This window comes from Lygodium microphyllum, chromosome 26 (genome assembly GCF_053477565.2).
Source record: "Lygodium microphyllum isolate KBCC chromosome 26, Lygodium_microphyllum_v1.1.10, whole genome shotgun sequence".
NCBI lineage: Eukaryota > Viridiplantae > Streptophyta > Polypodiopsida > Schizaeales > Lygodiaceae > Lygodium > Lygodium microphyllum.
In genome coordinates this window covers 72,877,752-72,898,797 of record NC_141160.1, presented here as the reverse complement: position 1 = coordinate 72,898,797, position 21,046 = coordinate 72,877,752, and the positions used below count along the sequence as shown (strand labels likewise).

Genomic DNA, 21,046 nt, shown 5'->3' with positions numbered 1-21,046 from the left:
TGTCTAGGGAATGGGCAGTCAGGCACATTTTTGAACCAGTTTTTGGACCCAATAGAAAAAGTTTATTGTCTTGGAATTCTGAATTCATAAAATTTCATTGAATTTGTTGTGTCACCTTGGAGGTCATGCCAATATGTCGCATATATTTTATTAGTCTAGACTTACTGTGCCTCGTATTTAGTTCAAAGTTCTAGTGCCATTCAATGTGTGTATGGGGTGCTTCCGGCTAGTTCAAATTCTGTGGGTTACATTACATGCTTTTTTCAGGTAATAGAGAAGTTGGAAGGCACACCTGTTAGCCAGTACAATGCTTTGCGCCTTCTTCAGGTATGATTTGGGAAATTGGACACATGGCTTTGATAATATTTCTGAATTTATGATCAAAGAAGTCCCTACATCTGGTTGGATGTTTGAGAGTAATGCAGCTCTGGAGAGTCAATATAAAGGTTGCTAAGATCTGACTTTTTGCAAGTCTGAAGGGTCATGTCAAACCAGAAAAATGTAAAATGTTGAACTTGTTGTAGGATACAACAGCCATAGAATTTGTTTTATTTCATGCAGTTAGTGAAATGCAGTAAGGTCTGTGTGGGCTGGCTCTTTTGCAGGCTACACTTGAAGAGTCCATGTATGAACTTGCAGGAGAACTGGTATGGCTACATTTTGTAAGGGCACATCATATATCCATTTCAATAGATTACTAGACCAAGTTATTCTGCATTCAATTTGTTGAGGGGCTGTGAAACTCTAACAACTGCAGGTACGGTTCTTACTGCGTTCTGGAAGGGAAGTTGAAGTGTCAAATGGTGAACCTGAGAGAAAACCCAATAGCTTTTTGGGATCTTTTTTGTTTCGTTCAAGTCCAGCAAAGGATCCACCTCCTACATTGCCATCTGCAAAGAGGTATGCAGAGAATACCTGAACTTCTATTTGGTGTTTAGTATACAGTTTCACTCTTGTTGGTACTTAAATTATTTAAAGTGTGACTGTTATGAACATGTGCTCAGATTGAAACCTCTTTGTTGGACATGTCCAAAAAGACTACAAGTCCAATTGGTGAAATACAGCTGAAATCTCTGATCATTTGAGCTATGTGGTGTGACAGTCCCAGATACAATGCCTTTGCATGTCCTCAGTTAATCCTCTTCTTGTTTGATCACAATCATTCAGATTTGTCTTTCAAGGGAGACACACACACACACACACACGCACGCACGCACGCACGCAGAGGTGATCATTCGTGGGCTTCCCATAGCTACATGGAACGGGGAACGGGATCCCCTGGAATGGGGGGAATGTCCAAGGTGGGGGAATGGGAACGGGGGGAACGACACATGTCTTAAGTGCCCCAAATATGCCCTGCATGACCAACTTGCCCCAAGGAATGTCCCTCTAATTGCTCCAATACCTCTCTGCTCCAAATTGACCCGAATGTCCCAAAATTGACTCGATTACCCCCATAGCTCCAAATTGCTATGAATTTCCCCAATTATTCTAGTTTCCCTTGAAATTAGACAATATAAATGGATGATTACCTTGGAATTGAGAATAGGCTGAAATTTGATTGTGATTTGCAAGAGTTCATAATGCATCAAATTTGAACTTGGCATGGACTCCTGATTGGCTTGTAAGTTGTCTTGACACTTTGAATATTCAATGAGAGAGAGAGAGAGAGAGAGAGAGAGAGAGAGAGAGAGAGAGAGAGAGAGAGAGAGAGAGAGAGAGATTAGTGTGTGCACATTAGGCGATGGAGATGGGTGAACATGTGGTAGAAGTGATACAAACAAAAACAAAAAATGTGAAAAAATGTAAAATTTTGGTCAATGAGCCTTGAACGGCCGTTGCATACAGGGAACGGTAGGGAATGGCAGGGAACGTTCCCTGGCTGTTTCACCTCCTCCAAGGGTGTGGAACGGTTGTTCCCTTTTTCTATGGGCTTCCGCTTGCTTCGACCCTTTCAAAGTACAAAATCTCAAATGGTAATTGCTTTTTCTGTATGACTTTGGAATCTTCTCATCATAGATTTATTTTCTGCCCTTTGGCTAGGAAAATTTGGTCCAATATTTGGCAAGTGGTTGTTGGTCTATCGCTGCATCCTTTTGATTGGGTTTTTGCTAGGGCAAATACCCCACCCCGGTGCAGCCACATGTGAAGGACTTATTCCGTTTTTTGGGATTTTGGGGCTGTTGGTATACTTGGATCACCTGGAATTCTTTTATCTTTGACTCTGCTACAAGTGTCTAGGGATCCCTCTCTTTAGTCCCATTCCCTTTTAACCTAGACACTTTGCCAAACCCAAGGGTCTTCTACATTGGGAGCTAGATCTTGCGTAGCATGCTGATCTTCTCCCTAGGGAGGATTTAGCTCCTTTGCATATGGCAATGTTTTCAGTCTCTTTGCCATGACTTTTTTGTATCTTTTATGTCATTTGACTTTTGTATGCCTTGTGTGATTTGATATAATATAAATAAAGCATTGAGAGAGAGAGAGAGAGAGAGAGAGAGAGAGAGAGAGAGAGAGAGAGAGAGAGAGAGTTGTGCATCCTCTCCAATATGGTTTCATTAAGGGTCGAAACATTATGCACAATGTATTAAATGCGCAACTGGCGATTGCTTATGCAAGGCATTCTAATCAAGAGGTCGTACTGATTCAATTGGACCTGGAAAAGGCTTTTGATTATCTGGACTGGTCTTTCATTGCAGAACTTATGTCTACTATGAGCTTTGGTGCTCGGATGTCTTGTCTCATCTACACCATTAGTGCTACGACTTCTTCGCGAGTCATGATGAATGGAGGCGTTACGGAGCCATTTGTCCTTGCCCTCTCTGTCAGACAGGGGTGCCCTTTGAGTCCTCTCTTCTTTGCCCTTGTGACTCATCCAGTTCTTTCGATGCTATCTCATATGGTAGCTTCTACTCAGTTGGTTGGATTGTTGCTTCCTTCTGGATAGCACTTCATTAGTCAATCCTTGGCTGATGACAGCTTTATGATTCTGCGTGCAGACAAGGATAACCTTCGCAAAGCATTAGATGTTTGGGCTCTCTTTGGTCAGGCTTCCGGTCTTCGCATCAATGTTTTGAAATCAGCCATTCTCAGCTGTACGGCGTCGGAGTTGCAGTCATTGAATTGGCAGGGAATGGTTGTTCCCCGTGGTTCCATTGTCAAGCATCTTGGGTACCCTTTGGGTGTTGATGTTCTGCCAAAGCAGCTACTACAGTGGATTTCACAGAAACTGGCAGCTAAGTTTCTGTATCGGAAGTCATAGGCTTGGTCCTTCCATGTTCGCCTCAAAGTAGCCCAGACAATTATGTTGCCAATGCTCACATATTTCTTGCCATTGCTGCCTTGGACTACTACTACACTGAATGCTCTTACTCAGTCTATTCGTTTCATATTATGGAAGAAGGATTTCTTGCATGCTGGCATTTCCTGGATTTCTTGGTCGCATGCATGTACCCCCAAACGCATGGGTGGAGGGGCTATTTTAGATGCCCAAACTCATATGCTGGCACTCCGTTGGTCTCTTTTTCGTGCCATGTGCTCGGATCATCACCCGTGGGTCTTTATAGCCCGTTATTTTCTTGAAGATCACGGGCTTTTGCATGGTAATACCCAAATCCGGAGTTCTTGGTGGCATGTTCTTAATGCCGATTCTCAGTTTTCCAGTTCTTCATCATCTCTGCTTGTCCATTTGGTATGTTCCTGGAGACTAGTCCTCTGGAAGGCTCAGTGGCATCCAACGGAGGATCGCTTAGCTACTAATTCTTTTCAATTGGAATTGTTGGCAATCTCGAAGTTACTTTCGTGGGAAGGTAAACATGAGCTTCGACCAAAATTTAACCTCATGGCACGTTTGGGCTTGACTTTAGTCGCATATGCCACCCTTGCCAGTCGCAATGTGTTGATATCGTTTCGTACAGCTAGGAGGCTTTTCAGGATCCCTCGTGGATACAGGGATTTATGGGGACATCTTTTGATGGTGCTCCAGAGCAGACAACCCTTTCATGCCCTTGCTTCGGATCGTCCCTGGCAGGACTAGGACTTTGCAGGCCGGCTGAATTTAGAAAAGACTTCAGCTAACCCGGTGTATCATCTTCTGATTAAAGATCATCAATGGCTGGTTACTAAAGCTAATACTCTATGGGGATTGCGTAAATCCCGGTCATGGTGGAGGGTAATTGTGATGGAGGGCTGGTTGAACAAGACACCTTTCAAATGCAAGGTCTTTCTTTGGAGGGTGATGATTGGTGGTCTTGCTTTTGCTTCAGCCCATTTCAAGCGTCGAATCTCCAACGGCAATTGTTTCTTTTGCACCACCAGTGTGGAATCCGCCCGTCATCGATTTATTTCTTGCCCCCTCGCTAAGTAAATCTGGTCATTCTTGTAAGCCGTTTGGCGAGCAGTGGTTGGTTTCTTGCTACGCCCGTTTGATTGGGTTTTTGTACAGCCCAAATACCCCACACCGACACATCCACAGATGAAGATCTTCTTTCACTTTCTTCGATATTGGGGCTCTTGGCATAACTGGACCATTCGGAATGCTTTTCTTTTTGATTCGGCCTATAATGTTCAGCGGCATATTGCTAGGCTTAAAGATCTTTTGCATTGGTAGATAGATCTTCTCCGGCACTCTGACATGCTCCCTCGGGAGGACTTACGTCCGTGGCATATGGCAATTTTCTCTGCGTCTTTGCCATGACTTTGTAACTCTTTAGTCGTTTGGTTCTTGTAGAGAAACAGTGTGTTTTTACACACGATGGGGTAGAGCCATCGTGTATCTTGTAATCATGTAAACTTGTACCTTTTTCATAATTAATACAATTACTTTTACGAAAAAGAGAGAGAGAGGGAGACGCGTGAAAGGACGACTGCGCCTCGTTGCCTGGGCATGGAGCCCCGTCGCTGTCGCCTGCATCTGGAGGCCTGTCGCTGTCGCCTGTCTCTGGAGGCCCATCGTTGTCGTCTTGAGGCCCGTTGTCTGCCGCTGCCTGGATCTAGGCCCGCCGTCGCCTGCATTTGCGGCTTGTTGCAGAAAACCCTAATTTGACTGTTTTCGTCAATGAAAAGAGGCGGCGATAGAGAGACGGAGCAAGATCAATAGAGGCAGGTGTGGACGCTGTTTCTGCGCTGTCCCTTGGCGCCTGCCCGCGTAACCTGCACTCTGCTGACCTGGCCAGCCCCGTTTTTCGTGTCGTGCATACTACCTACCGTCAATCGTGTTGTGCCACAGCGTGGATGCCCTGACCAGCGTATTGCAGATTTGCCAGGTTTAATCGGGTGGTGATACAACATGGCTGGTCTGGATATGGCTTTTATCGACCAAACGGTGGCAGCCCTTGGCCCGGATTCTGATACAGAGGAACCAGAGGATATGGTTCCTTGTACGGAGGAGATGCCCCTTGGTCTTGGCTTCCAGCCTGCGGCAAACGCACCAAGCATAGTTCGGAAGAGACAATGGATCATCACGAACGTTCTTATGCGCAGGTTGCTTCTGATTCTGTGCATTTTCGGGATGTTGATCGGGAGCATTTGTTGGAGTTTGCCAACACTCTGCTTGGCGATTATGTTCAACATAATCATGAAGCGTTTTCTGACTCTGGAACTGAGGATGTTCTGGAAGCCAGTGTGGACCCGAAAAATGTCTTGCGCTCATTTTCAGTGTTTTATGACCGTGCTGTTTGACTCTTCTTCACTGGCAGGATCTTAGTGCTTTCCCATATTTGTCAGTGGCTGCACCATCTACTACAAGGGGAGTGTGTTGAGGAGATTTTTGTTGGGCCCTGAGGCTTCTATGAGGTGCTGTTGAAATCTAAGAAGCACCGTGCTGATCTCCTGTCTAAACTGCCATTGTTTTTTGATCACCGTCTGGTCCATGTTGTGCCATGGCGCCTAATGGCAGATTTTCAGCGCTTGCTTCAACGTGAATGCCCGATGTGGGTTGAAGTGAAAATTGTTCGGCTGTCTATTGGCCACAATTAAAGGATGCCATGGCCGTTGTGGGCACTGTTCTGGTCCCCCCGAGCGTAAGGGCCATGAATCGTAACCATTTCTGAATGTTATGGGACATTGCTCGGAAAAGGCCTGCTTGGTTACGTCTTAATTGCTTTGGCATGCATCCTTTGCAGTTTTGTTTGAAATGGGATAACTTTGCAGGCCATTGCTTTTCCTATGGAAGATTGGGGCATTTTATGGCCGAATGCCCAGAGAAGCAATTGACTTTAGATGCTGAGTATGTTGTGCTGCCCATGGAAAATATGGTGCTTGATGCTCCGTCGTAGGATGCAATCGAGCCACCTAAAGTTTTATATAAAGGTAAACAACACGTTTTGGGTTTGGATTCCCCGTGGCAATGACTGGGTAGATGTGCGTGCCAAAAAAGGTCAACGGTTTGATGCTGGCCTAGCAGATAGTGGGCCTAATGCTTCATAAGATTCCATGCGCACTTATATACGCACGAAAGAAATGGTGTCTTCAAAGCACAATGCTCATACTACGGTTTCATTTGCTCCCCGTAATCAGTATACTAGGAAAGTATATACGGACGGTCCAAAGGGCCCACCTGCTAAGTTGGCTTTTAATACCAGAGGTAATGTGATTACTCCATGGGATCGTCGTTATCCCCGTTCCATCCCCAAGACAAGGATCGTCCGTCTACCTCTAAAGCCGGCTGTCAGAACTACTTTGCCGTGTTAGCTGATTTTTTGGATGAGGGAGTCCTTGACATTCTTGGAAAAAAGGTTAAATCGAGGCAAGCCGTGCCTCGTTCTTGATTTCCCTTTTGAATACACATGAAGATTGCCACGTGGAATGTGCGAGGCATTTGTTCTCGACATAAGCAACATGCCATGTGGACCCTATTACATGAGAATCAGTGAGATGTCTTGTGTGTTGTTGAGCACAAGAGTCACGGTGAAGCAGGAAAAGTTGTGGATTGCCATGGGTTTCGCTTGTTTTATGCAGGGACACATGCCATGCATTATTCTGGTGTGCTTATGATTATACATGAGAAATACCAGCCTGTTCTTATTAAAAATGATGTACATGGCCGTTTTGTGGTGATTGAAGTTTTAGTCGAAGGAGAGATCTTATGGTTGCTGGGCCTCTATGCTCCGAATGACCCTCTATCCCGCCGCGATCTTTGGAATACTTTGCAGACCTCCTTGTCACTTGGCAGACCGGGTTTTCTGATGGGGGATTTTAATATGTGTGTTGATACTTTGCAGTCCACATTAAAACATTCGGTGATGGACACTCTCGAAAGCCATGTGTGGAATGCGTTTGCTCTTGCCGTACTTAAGCAAGATCTCTGGTCATGGCTACACCCTTCTTCTACAGGGTTTACTTTTCATTCGGCGCAGTATACAACTAGATGGTCGTGGTTGGACCGCATGTACATCATGGACGATGATGCTTTTCTTCCTGAGATACTGGAAATGAAAGTGTTGCAGCAATATGCCTTGTCGGACCATTTTCCTCTACAGCTTGAGATACTTGTTCAACCCATGGCACCTTTTAAGCAATTTCTGGATAGAATCCCTTTGCGTTTCAACTCGTCTTATTTGAAGCATTCAATCTTTCAAGGTTAAATATACTAATTGATTGATAGATTTTTATTGGACTTCTCCTCTCAGGGCAATGCTTCTTTTGAACGATTGCTCTCTAATGTGCAGCGGGTTGCTCGGCAGTATGGGATTCATGATGCCTCTCTTTGAAGCAGAGGACTTACTAGCTTTGGTTCGTTGTCTGCTGGTGGATACTCCAGATGATGTATTTTGGTTGTCATCACTGGTGATGCGTTTGGCTGATCTTATTAAAGAGTTTCAGTTGAAATCTTATCAGCATGCCAAATTGCAAAATTTGACTGAGAATTTGCAAGATAGTGGTTGTCAGACTCATAAGTTCTTTCGAGCTCTACATGCATCTCCGGCGTGAGAAAATATGACTAGACTCCAGGATGCAGAAGGTCGAATGGTCACTGATCCTCAGACTATTGTGCATATGTGCAGGAATTATTTTCTAGATCTTCTTGGTTCTTCTCCTTCTCCTTCTGACCAAGTTACTCATGCACACTCAGTTTTCCATGATCTGGCCCGCAATCAGGTTCCAATTGATATGCAAACTACTTTGGAGATAGATATTTGTGAGGCGGAGGTTATGGATGTGTTGTTACACCTGCCCAAGGATAAAAGTCCCGGTTGGGATGGGCTCACCAACGAATTCTTTGAGATTTCTGGTACCCGACTGGTGAAACCATTGATGACTATGTTTCAGTAGGTTTGGGAAACGGGGTTCATGCCTTCCTCATGGAAAGAATGTCTTATTAAACTGCTTCCAAAAGTTCCTTCGCCGTCAATGTTGAAACATTGGATACCAATTTCTTTGATGGGTTCGATGTATAAAATCTTTTCCAAAGTGATGGCGAATCGGCTCCACAAGTATCTTCCAGCCATTGTGCATTCTCTTCAATATGGTTTCATTAAGGACTGAAATATTCTGCATAATATTTTAAATGTGCAAATGGCTATTGACTATGCAAGGCACTCTGATTAGTAAGTGGTATTGATTCAATTGGATTTGGAAAAGGATTTTGATTACTTGGACTGGTCTTTCATTGCAGAACTTATGTCTACTATGGGCTTTGGTACTCGGAGGTCTTGCATGATCTACACCATCAGTGCTGCGGCTTCCTCGCGAGTTATGCTGAATGGTGGTGTGACCGAATCATTTGTCCTTGCACGCTCTGTGAGACAGGGTTGCCCTTTGAGTCCTCTCTTCTTTGCCCTTGCGACTCATCCGGTTCTTTCGATGTTATCTTCTATGGCAGCTTTCACTTAGTTGACTGGATTGTCTCTTCCTTTTGGACAGCACTTCATTGCTCAATCTTTAGCTGATGACAACTTTATGATTTTGCGTGCGGACGAGGACAATATTCGCAAAGCATTAGATGTTTGGACGCTCTTTGGTCATGCTTCTGGTCTTCAAATCAATGCTTTCAAATCAGCCATTCTCAGTTGTACGGAGTCCAATTTACAGTCATTGGGCTGGCAGGGACAGGTGGTTCCCCGTGGTTCCATTGTCAGGCATCTTGGGTACCCTTTGCTTGTTGATGTTCGGCCAAAGCAACTACTAGAGTGGATTTCACAGAAACTGGCAGCTAAGTTTCTGTATTGGAAGTTGCAAGTTTGGCCCTTCCATGTTTGCCTCAAAGTGGCTCAGAAAATTATGTTGCCAATGCTCACATATTTCTTGCCTTTGCTGCCTTGGATTGCTACTACTTTGAATGCTCTTACTTTGCCCATTCATTTCATGTTATGGAAGAAGGATTCCTTGCATGTTGGCATTTCATGGATTTCTTGGTCGCATACAGGTATCCCCAAACGCATGGGTGGTGGGGCTATTTTGGATGCCGGAACTCATATGTTGGCACTTTGTTGGTCTCTTTTTTGGGCCATGTGCATGGATCATCACCTGTGGGCTGTTATAGCGCGCTATTTCCTTGAGGATCACGGGCTTGTGCATGGTAATATACAAATTCGGAGCTCCTGGTGGCATGTTCTTAATGCAGACTCTCGATTTTCTAGTCCTTCCTCATCCCTGCTTGTTCATTTGGTCTGCTTCTGGAAATTGGTTCTCCAGAAGGCGCGTTGGCATCCAGTGGAGGACCGCTTAGATACTAACTCTTTTCAATTGGAATTGTTGGCAGTCTCACGATTACTTTCTTGGGAAGACAAACATGAGCTCGGACCAAAATTTAACCGCATGGTTTGTTTGGGCTTGACTTCAGTTTGTCGATGCCACCCTCGGCAGTCGTAATGTTTTGATATCGTTTCGTACAGCTAGGAGGCTTTTCAGAATCCCTCGTGGATACCATGATTTATGGGAACAACTTTTGTTCGTGCTCTAATGTAGGCAACCCTTTCCTGCTCTTGCTTTGGATCGTCCTTGGCAGGACTGGGACCTTGCAGGTCGGTTGAATTTGGAAAAGGCCTCAGCTAACCAGGTGTATCATCTTCTGATTAAAGATTATCAATGGCTGGTTGCTAAAGCTAATACTGTATGGGGACTGCGGAAATCCCGGTCATGGCGGAAGGCAACCGTGATGGAGGGCTGGTTGAATAAGACACCTTTCAAATGCAAGGTCTTTTTTTGGAGGGTGATGATTGGTGGTCTTCCTCTTGCTTCAGCCCTTTCCAAGCGTCGAATCTCTAACGGCAATTGTTTCTTTTGCACCACTATTGTGGAATCGGCCCATCATCGAATTATTTCTTGCCCTCTCGCTAAGAATATCTGGTCGCTCTTGTCAGCGGTTTGGCGAGCAATGGTTGGTTTCTCGCTAAGCCCTTTTGATTGGATTTTTGTACGGCCAAAATACCCCACACCGGCACAATTGCATATGAAGATCTTGTTTCACTTTCTTCGATACTGGGGATGCTGGCACAATTGGACCACTCGGAATGCCGTTCTTTTTGATTCGGCCTCTAATGTTCCGGGACATATTGTGAGGCTTAAAGGTCTCTTGCATGGGCAGATAGATCTCATTCGGCACTCTGACCTACTCCCTCGGGAGGACTTACTTCCTTGGCATATGGCAATTTCCTCCGCGTCTTTGCCATGACTTTTGTAACTTTTGGTTTGTCTGGTACTGAGATTTTACACACGACGGCTTAGAGCCATCGTGTATCTTGTAATCATGTAAACTTGTACATTTTTTCGTAATTAATACAATTACCTTTTACGGAGAGAGAGAGAGAGAGAGAGAGAGAGAGAGAGAGAGAGAGAGAGAGAGAGAGAGAGAGAGAGAGAGAGAGAGAGAGAGAGAGAGAGAGAGAGAGCGCTTGGTAGCGATGGTAGACATGCGCACGTGTCTACGTGCCTGCGGACGCGTTTCCTCTGACCTGTGTGAGTGTTCACCTATTGGAGCGCACAAGTAGCGGAAACGTGAAGATTTGCAGCAGAGGAACTGAACAGGTGAGTGAGAGTGAGAGTAAGAGTGACGAACAGATTTGGGTGTACTAACAATGTGTTGGTACACAAAGAATAAAATGTATTTATACTTAGGGCCCGTAAGGGTGCATTCACATGTACAACATAACAATACACGTGTAAAATACACGGAGGTGAATAAGGACCTTTACATCCCAACAACCTCCCACTTAAAGGTCCGGAGTGAACCTTTAACCAACTCCCATTAGTCGTATGCAATGCTCATGCTGAGCCTTGCCTAGACTTTTAGTGAGAACATCTGCAGGGTTGTCCTGTGTTTTGATCTTGGTCAATGTGATTAGACCATCCTCCAGAATCTGTCTGATAAAGTGATATCGCACATCAATATGCTTTGTGCGTGAATGATACATGGCATTTTTAGCCAGATACACAGCACTCTGGCTATCACATCCCAACACTGGAGTACTCATAGACATGCCGAGATCCTCTGCGAGTCTGCTCAACCATATAGCTTCCTTAGAAGCTTCAGTAGCTGATATGTATTCAGCTTCAGTAGTACTCAGTGCGATGATGTTCTGCAACCTGGAGCACCAAGAGACGGCCCCTCCAGCAACTGTAAAGACATACCCGCTAGTGGACCTGCGAGTGTCTAAGTCACCTGCCATGTCTGCATCACAATAACCCTGCAAATTAAGTGCACCCTGCCCATAGCAAATACACTTTCTTTGTGTACCCTTCAGGTATCTAAGAATACTCTTGACAGCCTTCCAATGTGGTTTGCCAGGATTTGACATAAACCTGCTAACAACTCCCACTGCATGAGCAATGTCTGGACGAGTAGCCACCATAGCATACATAAGAGAGCCACAAGCTGATGCATAAGGGACTCCCTTCATAGCATTGGCTTCCATGTCATCTTTTGGGCTGTTGGCTTTACTAAGCTTAAGGTATGGAGGTAAGGGTACTCCGAGAGGCTTAGCTTCAGCCATGTTAAATCTGTCCAGTACCTTTTCAACGTACTTTTCTTGAGATAAGAACAACAATTTCTGCGTTCTATCCCTACGAATCCTCATGCCCAATATATGCTCTGCATTCCCCAAATCTTTCATGGAAACAGCTGATTTCAGCTGATCTTTGAGAGCATCGAAGCTAGTCTTTCTCTTCCCAGCTAGCAACATATCATCCACATACAAAACAAGTATGATAGGGCTGCCATCTCTATCCTTTTTCATATACAAACAATGATCTGCATGGCTGCGCGTAAACCCATGAGAGAGCATAAAAGTGTCAAACTTTTTGTACCACTGCCGTGGTGCTTGTTTCAGCCCATATAAGCTGCGTTTTAGTTTACACACCAACTGCTCTTTTCCAGGAACTACAAAACCCTCGGGTTGTTTCATGTAGATCTCCTCATCAATGTCACCATGCAGAAAAGCTGTTTTCACATCCATTTGGTACAGCTCTAAATCCAATACAGCAGTGAGAGCAAAAAGCACACGTAGTGTGGTCATCTTCACAACAGGTGAGAAGACCTCCTGGAAGTCAATCCCTTCCTTCTGTGCATAACCTTTGGCAACCAATCTTGCCTTGTACTTGGGTTTCCCATCAACTGTCTTTACTTTGTAAACCCATTTGTTTGGAAGAGGCTTTCTTCCTTTGGGCAACGACACAAGATCCCAAGTATCATTAGCATACAGAGATTTAATCTCTTCCTGCATAGCTAGCTCCCACTTATTGCTGAATTTGCATGACTTAGCCTCTTTATATTTCAGAGGCTCACCCTCATCAGTAAGCATCACATAATGCAAAGAGGGGTCATACCTATGTGGCTGCCTTCTTAGGCGTGTAGACCTACGTACCCAATGATCTACATTCTCAGGAATCGGATCTACATATGGAGACATGTTATTTTCAGCATTTATTGGCTGCTGTAAGCCATTTTCAGCATGCTGTTCATGCTGTACAGCACCTTCATTTTCATTTCCAGCACCTGCATTTTCATAATTAGCAAGTCTATTTTGCTGTCCATGACCTCCCTGTGCTTCTATTTGCTGTCCATCATCATCTGGCTCAAAGATAACCGGCTGATCATCAGTTTCAGCCTGTGGTACAGCACCATGAGGCTCATCATTTGAAGTAATAGGTGGCTGCAAATTCTGAAATTTGACCTTTTTCATGTCTTCATCAGAGGCTAAAGTATCTTTCAGCAACTTTGCCTCATTAAACACAACATTACGGCTGCGAACAATTTTCTTGGACTGAGGTAGCCACACTCTATAGCCAAATTCACCCTCATCACCATAGCCCATGAAAATGCCTTTGGTGGATTTCGGGTCAAGTTTATTCCTCAGTTCATTTCTAACATGCACAAAAGCATCACAGCCAAATATTCGTAAATGGTCATATGAGGCCGGTTTGCCGGACCAAACCTCCTCAAGAATGCCATTATTTAGGGACCCGTTTGGAGAGCGGTTGCGAATGTGAACCGCGGTTTTAAGTGCCTCTCCCCAAAATTCATGAGGGAGATTAGCAGTGGACAGCATGTACCGCACTCTCTCACATAGAGTCCTATTGTATCTTTCAGCCACACCATTTGAAGAAGGGCTGTAAGGGGCTGTAAGCTCCCTCTTGATCCCATGCAAGTCACAAAAGGACTTAAATTCATTAGACGTGAACTCACCCCCATTATCAGTTCTCAAGCATTTCAACTTTCTACCTGTCTGAGTAGTCACGAATGCATGAAATGTTTTAAAAACAGCAAACACTTCACTTTTCTTTTTCAACAAATAAACCCAAATCTTCCTAGAACAATCATCAATAAAAGAGACAAAGTATGCAGCACTACCCAACGATTTCAAAGGCATGCTACATACATCAGAATGCACTAAGTCCAATACATTTGACTTACGGGAGACACCAGAGTAAAAGGAAATTTTCATTTGCTTTCCAAACTGACAGTCATTACAAAAATCAAGTTTAGAGCCTTTTCCATCAACCCTCTTTAAAGAGGTAAGAACATCAAGACCTTTCTGGCTCATATGGCCTAATCTCTTATGCCATAACTCCAAATGACAGCCAATTTCAGCAACTGCAAGAAACTTGCCATTCAAAGCTTTACAGTGCAGACAATACAGAGTGCCCTTCTTGGTTCCTTTAGCAATCAGCATGGAACCCCTTTTTAATTTCCACAAACCACCACCAAACAGTGTGGTGTAACCATGCAAGTCAAGCTATCCAACAGATAGTAAACTCTTCTTGATGCCAGGCACATATCTGACATCTTTCAACACAAGTTCTTGCCCATTATCCAAAGACAAGTGTATGGTGCCAATCCCATCAATGTTGCAAGTATGATTATTTCCAAGGTAAACCTTGCCATAACAGCCTGCATCAAAAGTAGCAAAACACTCCAAGCATGGAGTCACATGGAAAGAGGCACCAGAGTCTACAATCCAAGTCTGAGTGACACAATCATCAACTGACAAAAGCGCATCAATCACATCAGCCTTGGTGATCTGCATATCCTGCATGTGACATACAAGGGCATCATAATCGACTGCACATAATATATCAGCCTCTGCATCTGAGAGCTCCTCTATGACAACACTAGAGGCCACATTGGCCTTTTCCTTGCCTTTACCTGCCTCAAATGCATCTGTCTTTTCCTCTTTCTTCTTTTTGTCTCCTGTATTCTTCTTTCTCTCTTGTTCCTTCTTGTAATACCTGCAATCAGGCTTCTTGTGGCCCTTCCGACCACACTGATAGCATGTAACATCACTCTTTTCTTTTCCTTTGCTCTTGCTCCTGCTTCTCTGTCCAGCATTTGCATTTTTCTTTTCAGCCCTGTCTCTAACATTATAAGCTGAGTTGCTGCTTTCTCCACTAGACTTACGTCTAATTTCTTCATTCAAGATCGAACCACTCACACCATCATATGTGAGATTGGGGTTATTACTGAGAGAAACAACCAAAGTCTCCCAAGAGTCAGGCAATGTCATGATCAAAAAGATCGCCCTCAACTTATCATCAAAATCCAAACTTGCATCCTTGAGCTGATTTAAAATGCCAGTGAATGCACTCAAGTGCTCAGCTGCAGGCTTGGACTCATCCAGCCGCATATTCACCAACTTGCGCATTAAATGCACCTGATTAACAGGTGTGGTGATCTCATAGGTAGTCTTCAACTTCTCCCATATTGCATGACCAGTGTCTAAACCCTTAATGTCTGTCAAAATGTCATCAGTGACACCCATCTTTATATAAGCCACAACCCTTTTATTGTCTTTGGCCCAATCCGCCTCAGACATTTGTGCGGGTTTATCCATTTGCAAGGCATCCTCACAATCCTTTAAGAACAGTATGCCCTGCATACGATCTTTCCAAAGATCAAAGCCCTGACCATCAAATCGCTTGATTTCCATCAAACTTTTAATGTCAGAACTGGAAGAAGTTGCAGCCATTTTTCACAAGTACAACTGTAAAAAACACTGAACTGCAAGAGCACAAGCTAAATCAGCAAATACACTGCTGTTCTTGCATAACCAGCTATAATCCTCTGCTGTTTTGACATAAACCAGCCACTGCACAGGCAAATAATACAGAAATTTATCAAATTCTGCACAAAATCCCAAATTTCTAGGTCCAAATGTGCGCAAATGTCACCCGAACTGACTCAGCTGAGCAAAATTGCATCAGTACATGAAAAGCCCCAATTTTCCTTGGTCCAATGCCAATAAATTTTACTCGGATGAGCAAAATTCCAACAAATTTTGAAAAATCCCCAAATTAATTGAGGTCAATGCGCACAATGTCTGCAATTTCTGACACAGATGTCACTGTCAAGCATAAACAACATCAAATTTGGGAAAAGCGCCAAATTTCCAGGTTCAAATTTGACCAAATCTGAGAACTGTGCTTGCGCGCGCGAACTCCCGTCAGTGGCAAAAGGGTTGCTTGCAGTAAACCTTAGGAAAAATTTTAAAATATTTTTGGAATAAAAAACGTGTCGAACTGCAGCCGTTGACCTGCGCTGCCTTGCGTGAGCTGTCGCCTGCTCAAAAACGTGACGAAAACAGCATTGCATGACCTGTCCAGCCTGCGCCTGATAAAAAAACGACCTGTCCTGGCTGCTTGTGACCTGTTTGACTGCCGCCTGATCAAAAAACGACCTGTCCCTGCCTGCCAGGTCAAAAACGACCTGTTGCCTGTCTACCAAGTCAAAAACGACCTGTCACCTGTCTATCAGGCTGTCGCTTGCAGAAAACGTGACCTGCAACACTGTCGCCTGACTGTCCAGCACATACACGTGCCTGGAAACAGTGACGACCTGACCTGTATGAGTGACGACTTACTGATTTCTCGCAAGCGAAGAGCTGGTGTTGTCTCACACGGACTTCGAGGAGCGCGAGCACCTTAACCTCAGCTCTGATACCAGTTGTTGGAGCGCGCGAGTAGCGGAAGCGTGAAGATTTGCAGCAGAGGAAGTGAACAGGTGAGTGAGAGTGAGAGTAAGAGTGACGAACAGATTTGGGTGTACTAACAATGTGTTGGTACACAAAGAATAAAATGTATTTATACTTAGGGCCCGTAAGGGTACATTCACATGTACAACATAACAATACACGTGTAAAATACACGGAGGTGAATAAAGGACCTTTACATCCCAACATCACCTGCTTTGCGCGCTGCTTGAGTTCCTTCCTCAGATCAGCGCAAGGCCCCGTCTGCCTTGCCCGACACTTCGAACCCTTCCCTTGCCTTCCAGAGGTCGGTTTCTGCCCTGTTCGTGCTCTGTCCCAGCATGCTTGTGAATCATCATCGACCTGATCTGCGTCCTGATATTTCTGTGGCACCCTGCTCTGTGTCTGAGTGCGAGGGTCTATCTGTGATGGCCTGCTCTAATCACGGTTAAGACAGAGTGTGAGTGAGAGAGATTGTGTAAAGGTTTGTACAACCAAGACAACAGAGTATAGATTTGTGCAGAGGACTTGAGGTACAAAGCCCTACAGAAAGAGACAGATTGAGTTCTGTTTTGTGACAGACAGGCAAGGTTGGAATAAAATGTGTAATAAGCATAAACCTCGGATATGGAAAATCTAATGGTATTGATATGGCCTTTCTAGACCAACATATTGGGAATGGGGACGATAAAGACTTGGGAGAATTAGATGGTGATTCGTCAGCTGAGGATTCTAGGCAGGTAATGGAAGGGGATGAGATGGGTAAATGTCATAAGACCTTCGTTGAAGAACCGGATTTGTGTGCCTTGAATTTGCCTTAGCAAAATGTTCATGCTTCGTGTTCTCAGACTTATGAGCTTTTTTAGTTTATGCTGGCCACTACCAACCATCTTGTGTCGGAATATGCTCAAGTCAATGAGGGTCAAGTCAATGTGTCGGAATATGCTCAAGTCAATGAGGGTCAAGTCAATGTGTCGGAATATGCTCAAGTCAATGAGGCCCCCCTTGTGGAAGAGATTTATGATAGACCGAGGGGTTTTTTTTGAGGTCCTTTTTTGCTCCTCGGAAGTGCTTGCTCATATTATGCAATGTATGTTGTTGCTCATGGATGGTCAGTTAGTTCAAATGGTTCCATGGAGGCCTATGGTAGAGTTTTAGGAGGTACTTAGGTTGGCATGTCCAATTTGGGTCGAGGTGGTTGATTTTCTTGCACATCTTTGGCGACTTCTTCCCTTGGTTTTGAGATCTCTTGGTGAGGTGTTAGCGGAGCCTCGGTTGGTCTCCTGCAATAGGAATAGGGCGTGTATGCTTTGGGATATAGGGAAATCTTGCCCCGAACAAAGTTTGTTTTGAGATTTCGGGGTTGCAGACTTTGGTTTATGAGCTGAAATGGGGCACATTTGCTGGACAATGTTTCAGATGTGAACAATTGGGACATTTCATTTCAGAATGTGATAGAAGTTAGGAGGTATTGCAGTGGTCTATGGATCCTGACATGGATATGCAAGAACATCATTTCCAATAGATGCTTCAGCAGCCTAAAGCTGGTACTGAGCCGATTGTCTAATAGGAACAAGTAAATGGAAAGAAGGTTGCTTCTGAAACTGGTATTGAGCGTATATTGCTTTCGGTGGGTCAGAACTTGTCTCCTCAGGATAATTCTTAGGTTACGGTGGTTCGCTGTAATGCTAGACAGGAGCGTTGGTCAACTCCTGTTCACCCAGCTTCCCAGACTATCACTCCGACTTTTCAACATAGAGGTAGGGGGTTCTATATGAAACCTCAACCTGCAGTTGGTGCGAATGAAAAAAGGGTTTTTGATACGGCTCTGCGCTTTGACTCGCGTGATGTTTTCTGTTCCCAGCATTAACAGTTTCCTTCTCGTACTTCAATTGCTAGTCTGCAAAGGGAAGATTTGGTAGATGTGATTCGAAGCGAGATGGAAAGATTTGAGGCAGCCAAAGCAATTGATATAAAAGGGAATGGGAAAGTGGAGGTTGAGTAGTTTCCTTTTTTGTGATCCATCATGAGAATTGCTTTATGGAATGTTAAAGGTATTTCTTCGGGCAGTAAGCAGTATCGGTTGTGGAAAGTTGTGTTTGCCGGCAATTGGGATGTTTTTGTGCTGTGGAGCATAAACAACATGTGTTGGCAAGATCATCTTATGTATATAAGGATTATTTAGTATTTTTTAGTGGTCGTGTTCCACATAAATCTGGAGTTATGTCGGCTGTTAGATCTTCATTGCAACCATCTTTGATTTCTTAGGACCATCGTGGCAGATTGATGATTTTGGAAATCCTATATGAGGGAGAGGTTTTATGACTAGTGGGTGTGTATGCTCCTTCTACTACTCGTGAACGTCATTAGCTTTGGGATGATTTGCATTGCCTTGCCATCGCTCATCAAGGCTTTGTAATGGGTGATCTTAATGCTTGTACATCTCTAGATCAGACGACTTTACAACACTCAGGTCCTGAGCGACAGGCTTGGGACGCTCTAGCAGCTGTGTCTTTGAAACATGCGTGTGGTCTGGGATGCATTCCTTTGAGTCAAGATATACTTATCATTCTCTTTAGCATGCAAACACATGGGCTAGATTGGATAGGATCTATACTTGTCAGAGTGATTCTTTTCTCCTTGCAATCATTGATATGTGGGTAGAGAGACAGCATGTCTTGTCTGATCACTATCCTTTGATCTTGGAAATGACACACCGACCTGTTCATGCCTATAAGGTTCTCTTGGCTCGTTTGCCTCTTCGTTTCGATCAATCCTTTCTGCTATAAAATCAGTTTTTGGAATGTATTCTGCAATTAGTTGATTCCTTTCGTTCTAGGGTCCTATCAGAAGGGATGGAAGCATGGGCTGTTTTTAGGGATAATGCGCGTTCGTTATCTCGAGAGTATGGTATTCAGCATGCTTTCTTTTTACGTGTTGAATTGCTGCATGCGCAATCTTTGTTGGCCCATTCGTTGTCTCTGTGTCAGTTGGGGGATACCACTGATGACTTGCTTACATGCATTGAATGGTTAAAAGGCGGAGTTCAATCTCTACAAGAAGAGGAATATGCTAAATACAAATTGTTGTCTAGAGCGGAAGCTTTGCACGACAATAACTGTCAATCTCATCAATTCTTTGCTCGATTACATAAAAAATATGCTTGGGAAAATATTGTGTGTTTGAAGAATGAGCAAGGTGTTATGGTGACAGATCCTTCATCCATCATACAAATGTGTGTAGATTTTTATAAATCATTGTTGGGCCCTCAAGAGATTCTTTGTGATGTTGTAGTCTCAGCTCATAGATACATTTGTGATCTGGTTAGTAATCAGGTTCAGCTAGAATGGGTAGCCTTAATGGAGCTTGATATTTCAGAGGATGAAGTGGAAGAGCTGCTGTCCCATTTGCCTAGAAGGAATAGCCCTGGTAGGGATGGGCTTCCTAATGAGTTGTTTTCAGCCAATGTTGAGTAGTTTAAGGATCCATTGACTCGCTTGTACTCTGAAGTGTGGAATTCTGGTGTGATGCCTTCAGACTGGAAGATTGCAGTCATTCAATTATTGCCTAAGCTGCCCTCTCCAACCTCTTCGAAACAATGGAGACCCATTTTTGTTATGGGTTCTTTATACAAAATCTTCTCAAAAATCATTGCCAACAGATTGCAGAAAGTATTTCCTCATTTGGTTCATCCACGTCAATAGGGTTTCATTAAGGGTCGGAATATAATGCACAACATTTTGAATGTTCAATTGAGGTTTGACTTTGCAAAAGCTTCAGGCTAGCAAGTTGTTATACTTCAACTGATATTGAAAAGACATTTGATTATGTAAGCTGGTCTTTCTTGAGGCAGCTAATGTTCACCATGGGTTTTGGGCCATGTATGGTTTCTCTTGTGGATACTATGAGTTGAGGAGCAGTGGCCCGTATTGCACTTAATGGAGGGATCACTGATGAAATTGCCTTATCTTGGTCTCTTTGGCAAGTCTGTCCTCTTAGCCCTTTGTTGTTTGTATTAGTCACTCACCCGATGCTTTCCTTGTTAGATAAGTTGACCAATGAAGGTGAGATTGTTGGTTTGTCTCTTCCCAGTGGAGCCCAACTTGTGGGTCAATGTTTAGCAGATGATTCCTTTATGTTTCTTAAGGCTGATTGCTTGAATGTTAATCAGACAATGGTAGCGTGGAAACTTTTTGCTCTGGCATCGAGACTTCATATTAATGCTCAGAAATTCACATTGCTCTCTTGTACAGAAAATGATTTGCGCTTTGGGCTGGCATGGTATTGTGATTCCTAAGGGAAATATAACTAGACACTTGGGTTATCCTATTGGTGCGGAGGTAGCTCCTCATGCCTTGTTGGATTGGATGGCATCCGGTATTCATGATCAGTTTATGTATTGGAATTCTCAAGATTAGCCTCTCCATATGAGACTTAAAGTTGCTCAATGCATTATGATCAGCACGATTTTGTTTTTCTTGCCATTGCTTCATGTTATGGAAAAAGAAAGGGAATTGCCTGGGCGAGGTGTGGATTTCATGGGAGCATGTGACTACTCCTAAAAGGATGGAGTGAGCAGGTCTTATGGATGTTAATTTTCATATGGCTACTTTGAGGTTGGCTCTTCTGAAGGCACTCTGTGTAGA

The 21,046-nt window shown here is 43.9% G+C and overlaps 1 protein-coding gene across 2 annotated transcripts in view; it reads left to right on the top strand.

Moving 5' to 3' along the window:
* The window catches only part of LOC148013404 (uncharacterized), a 170,333-nt gene that overhangs the window by 98,321 nt on the left and 50,966 nt on the right, over positions 1–21,046 (top strand). For both annotated transcript variants that reach the window (XM_087668199.1, XM_087668200.1), the window contains exons 16-18: positions 268–327; positions 606–647; positions 758–900. In XM_087668199.1, the coding sequence (XP_087524325.1) occupies positions 268–327; positions 606–647; positions 758–900 (245 nt within the window). The remainder of the gene's footprint in view (positions 1–267; positions 328–605; positions 648–757; positions 901–21,046) is intronic.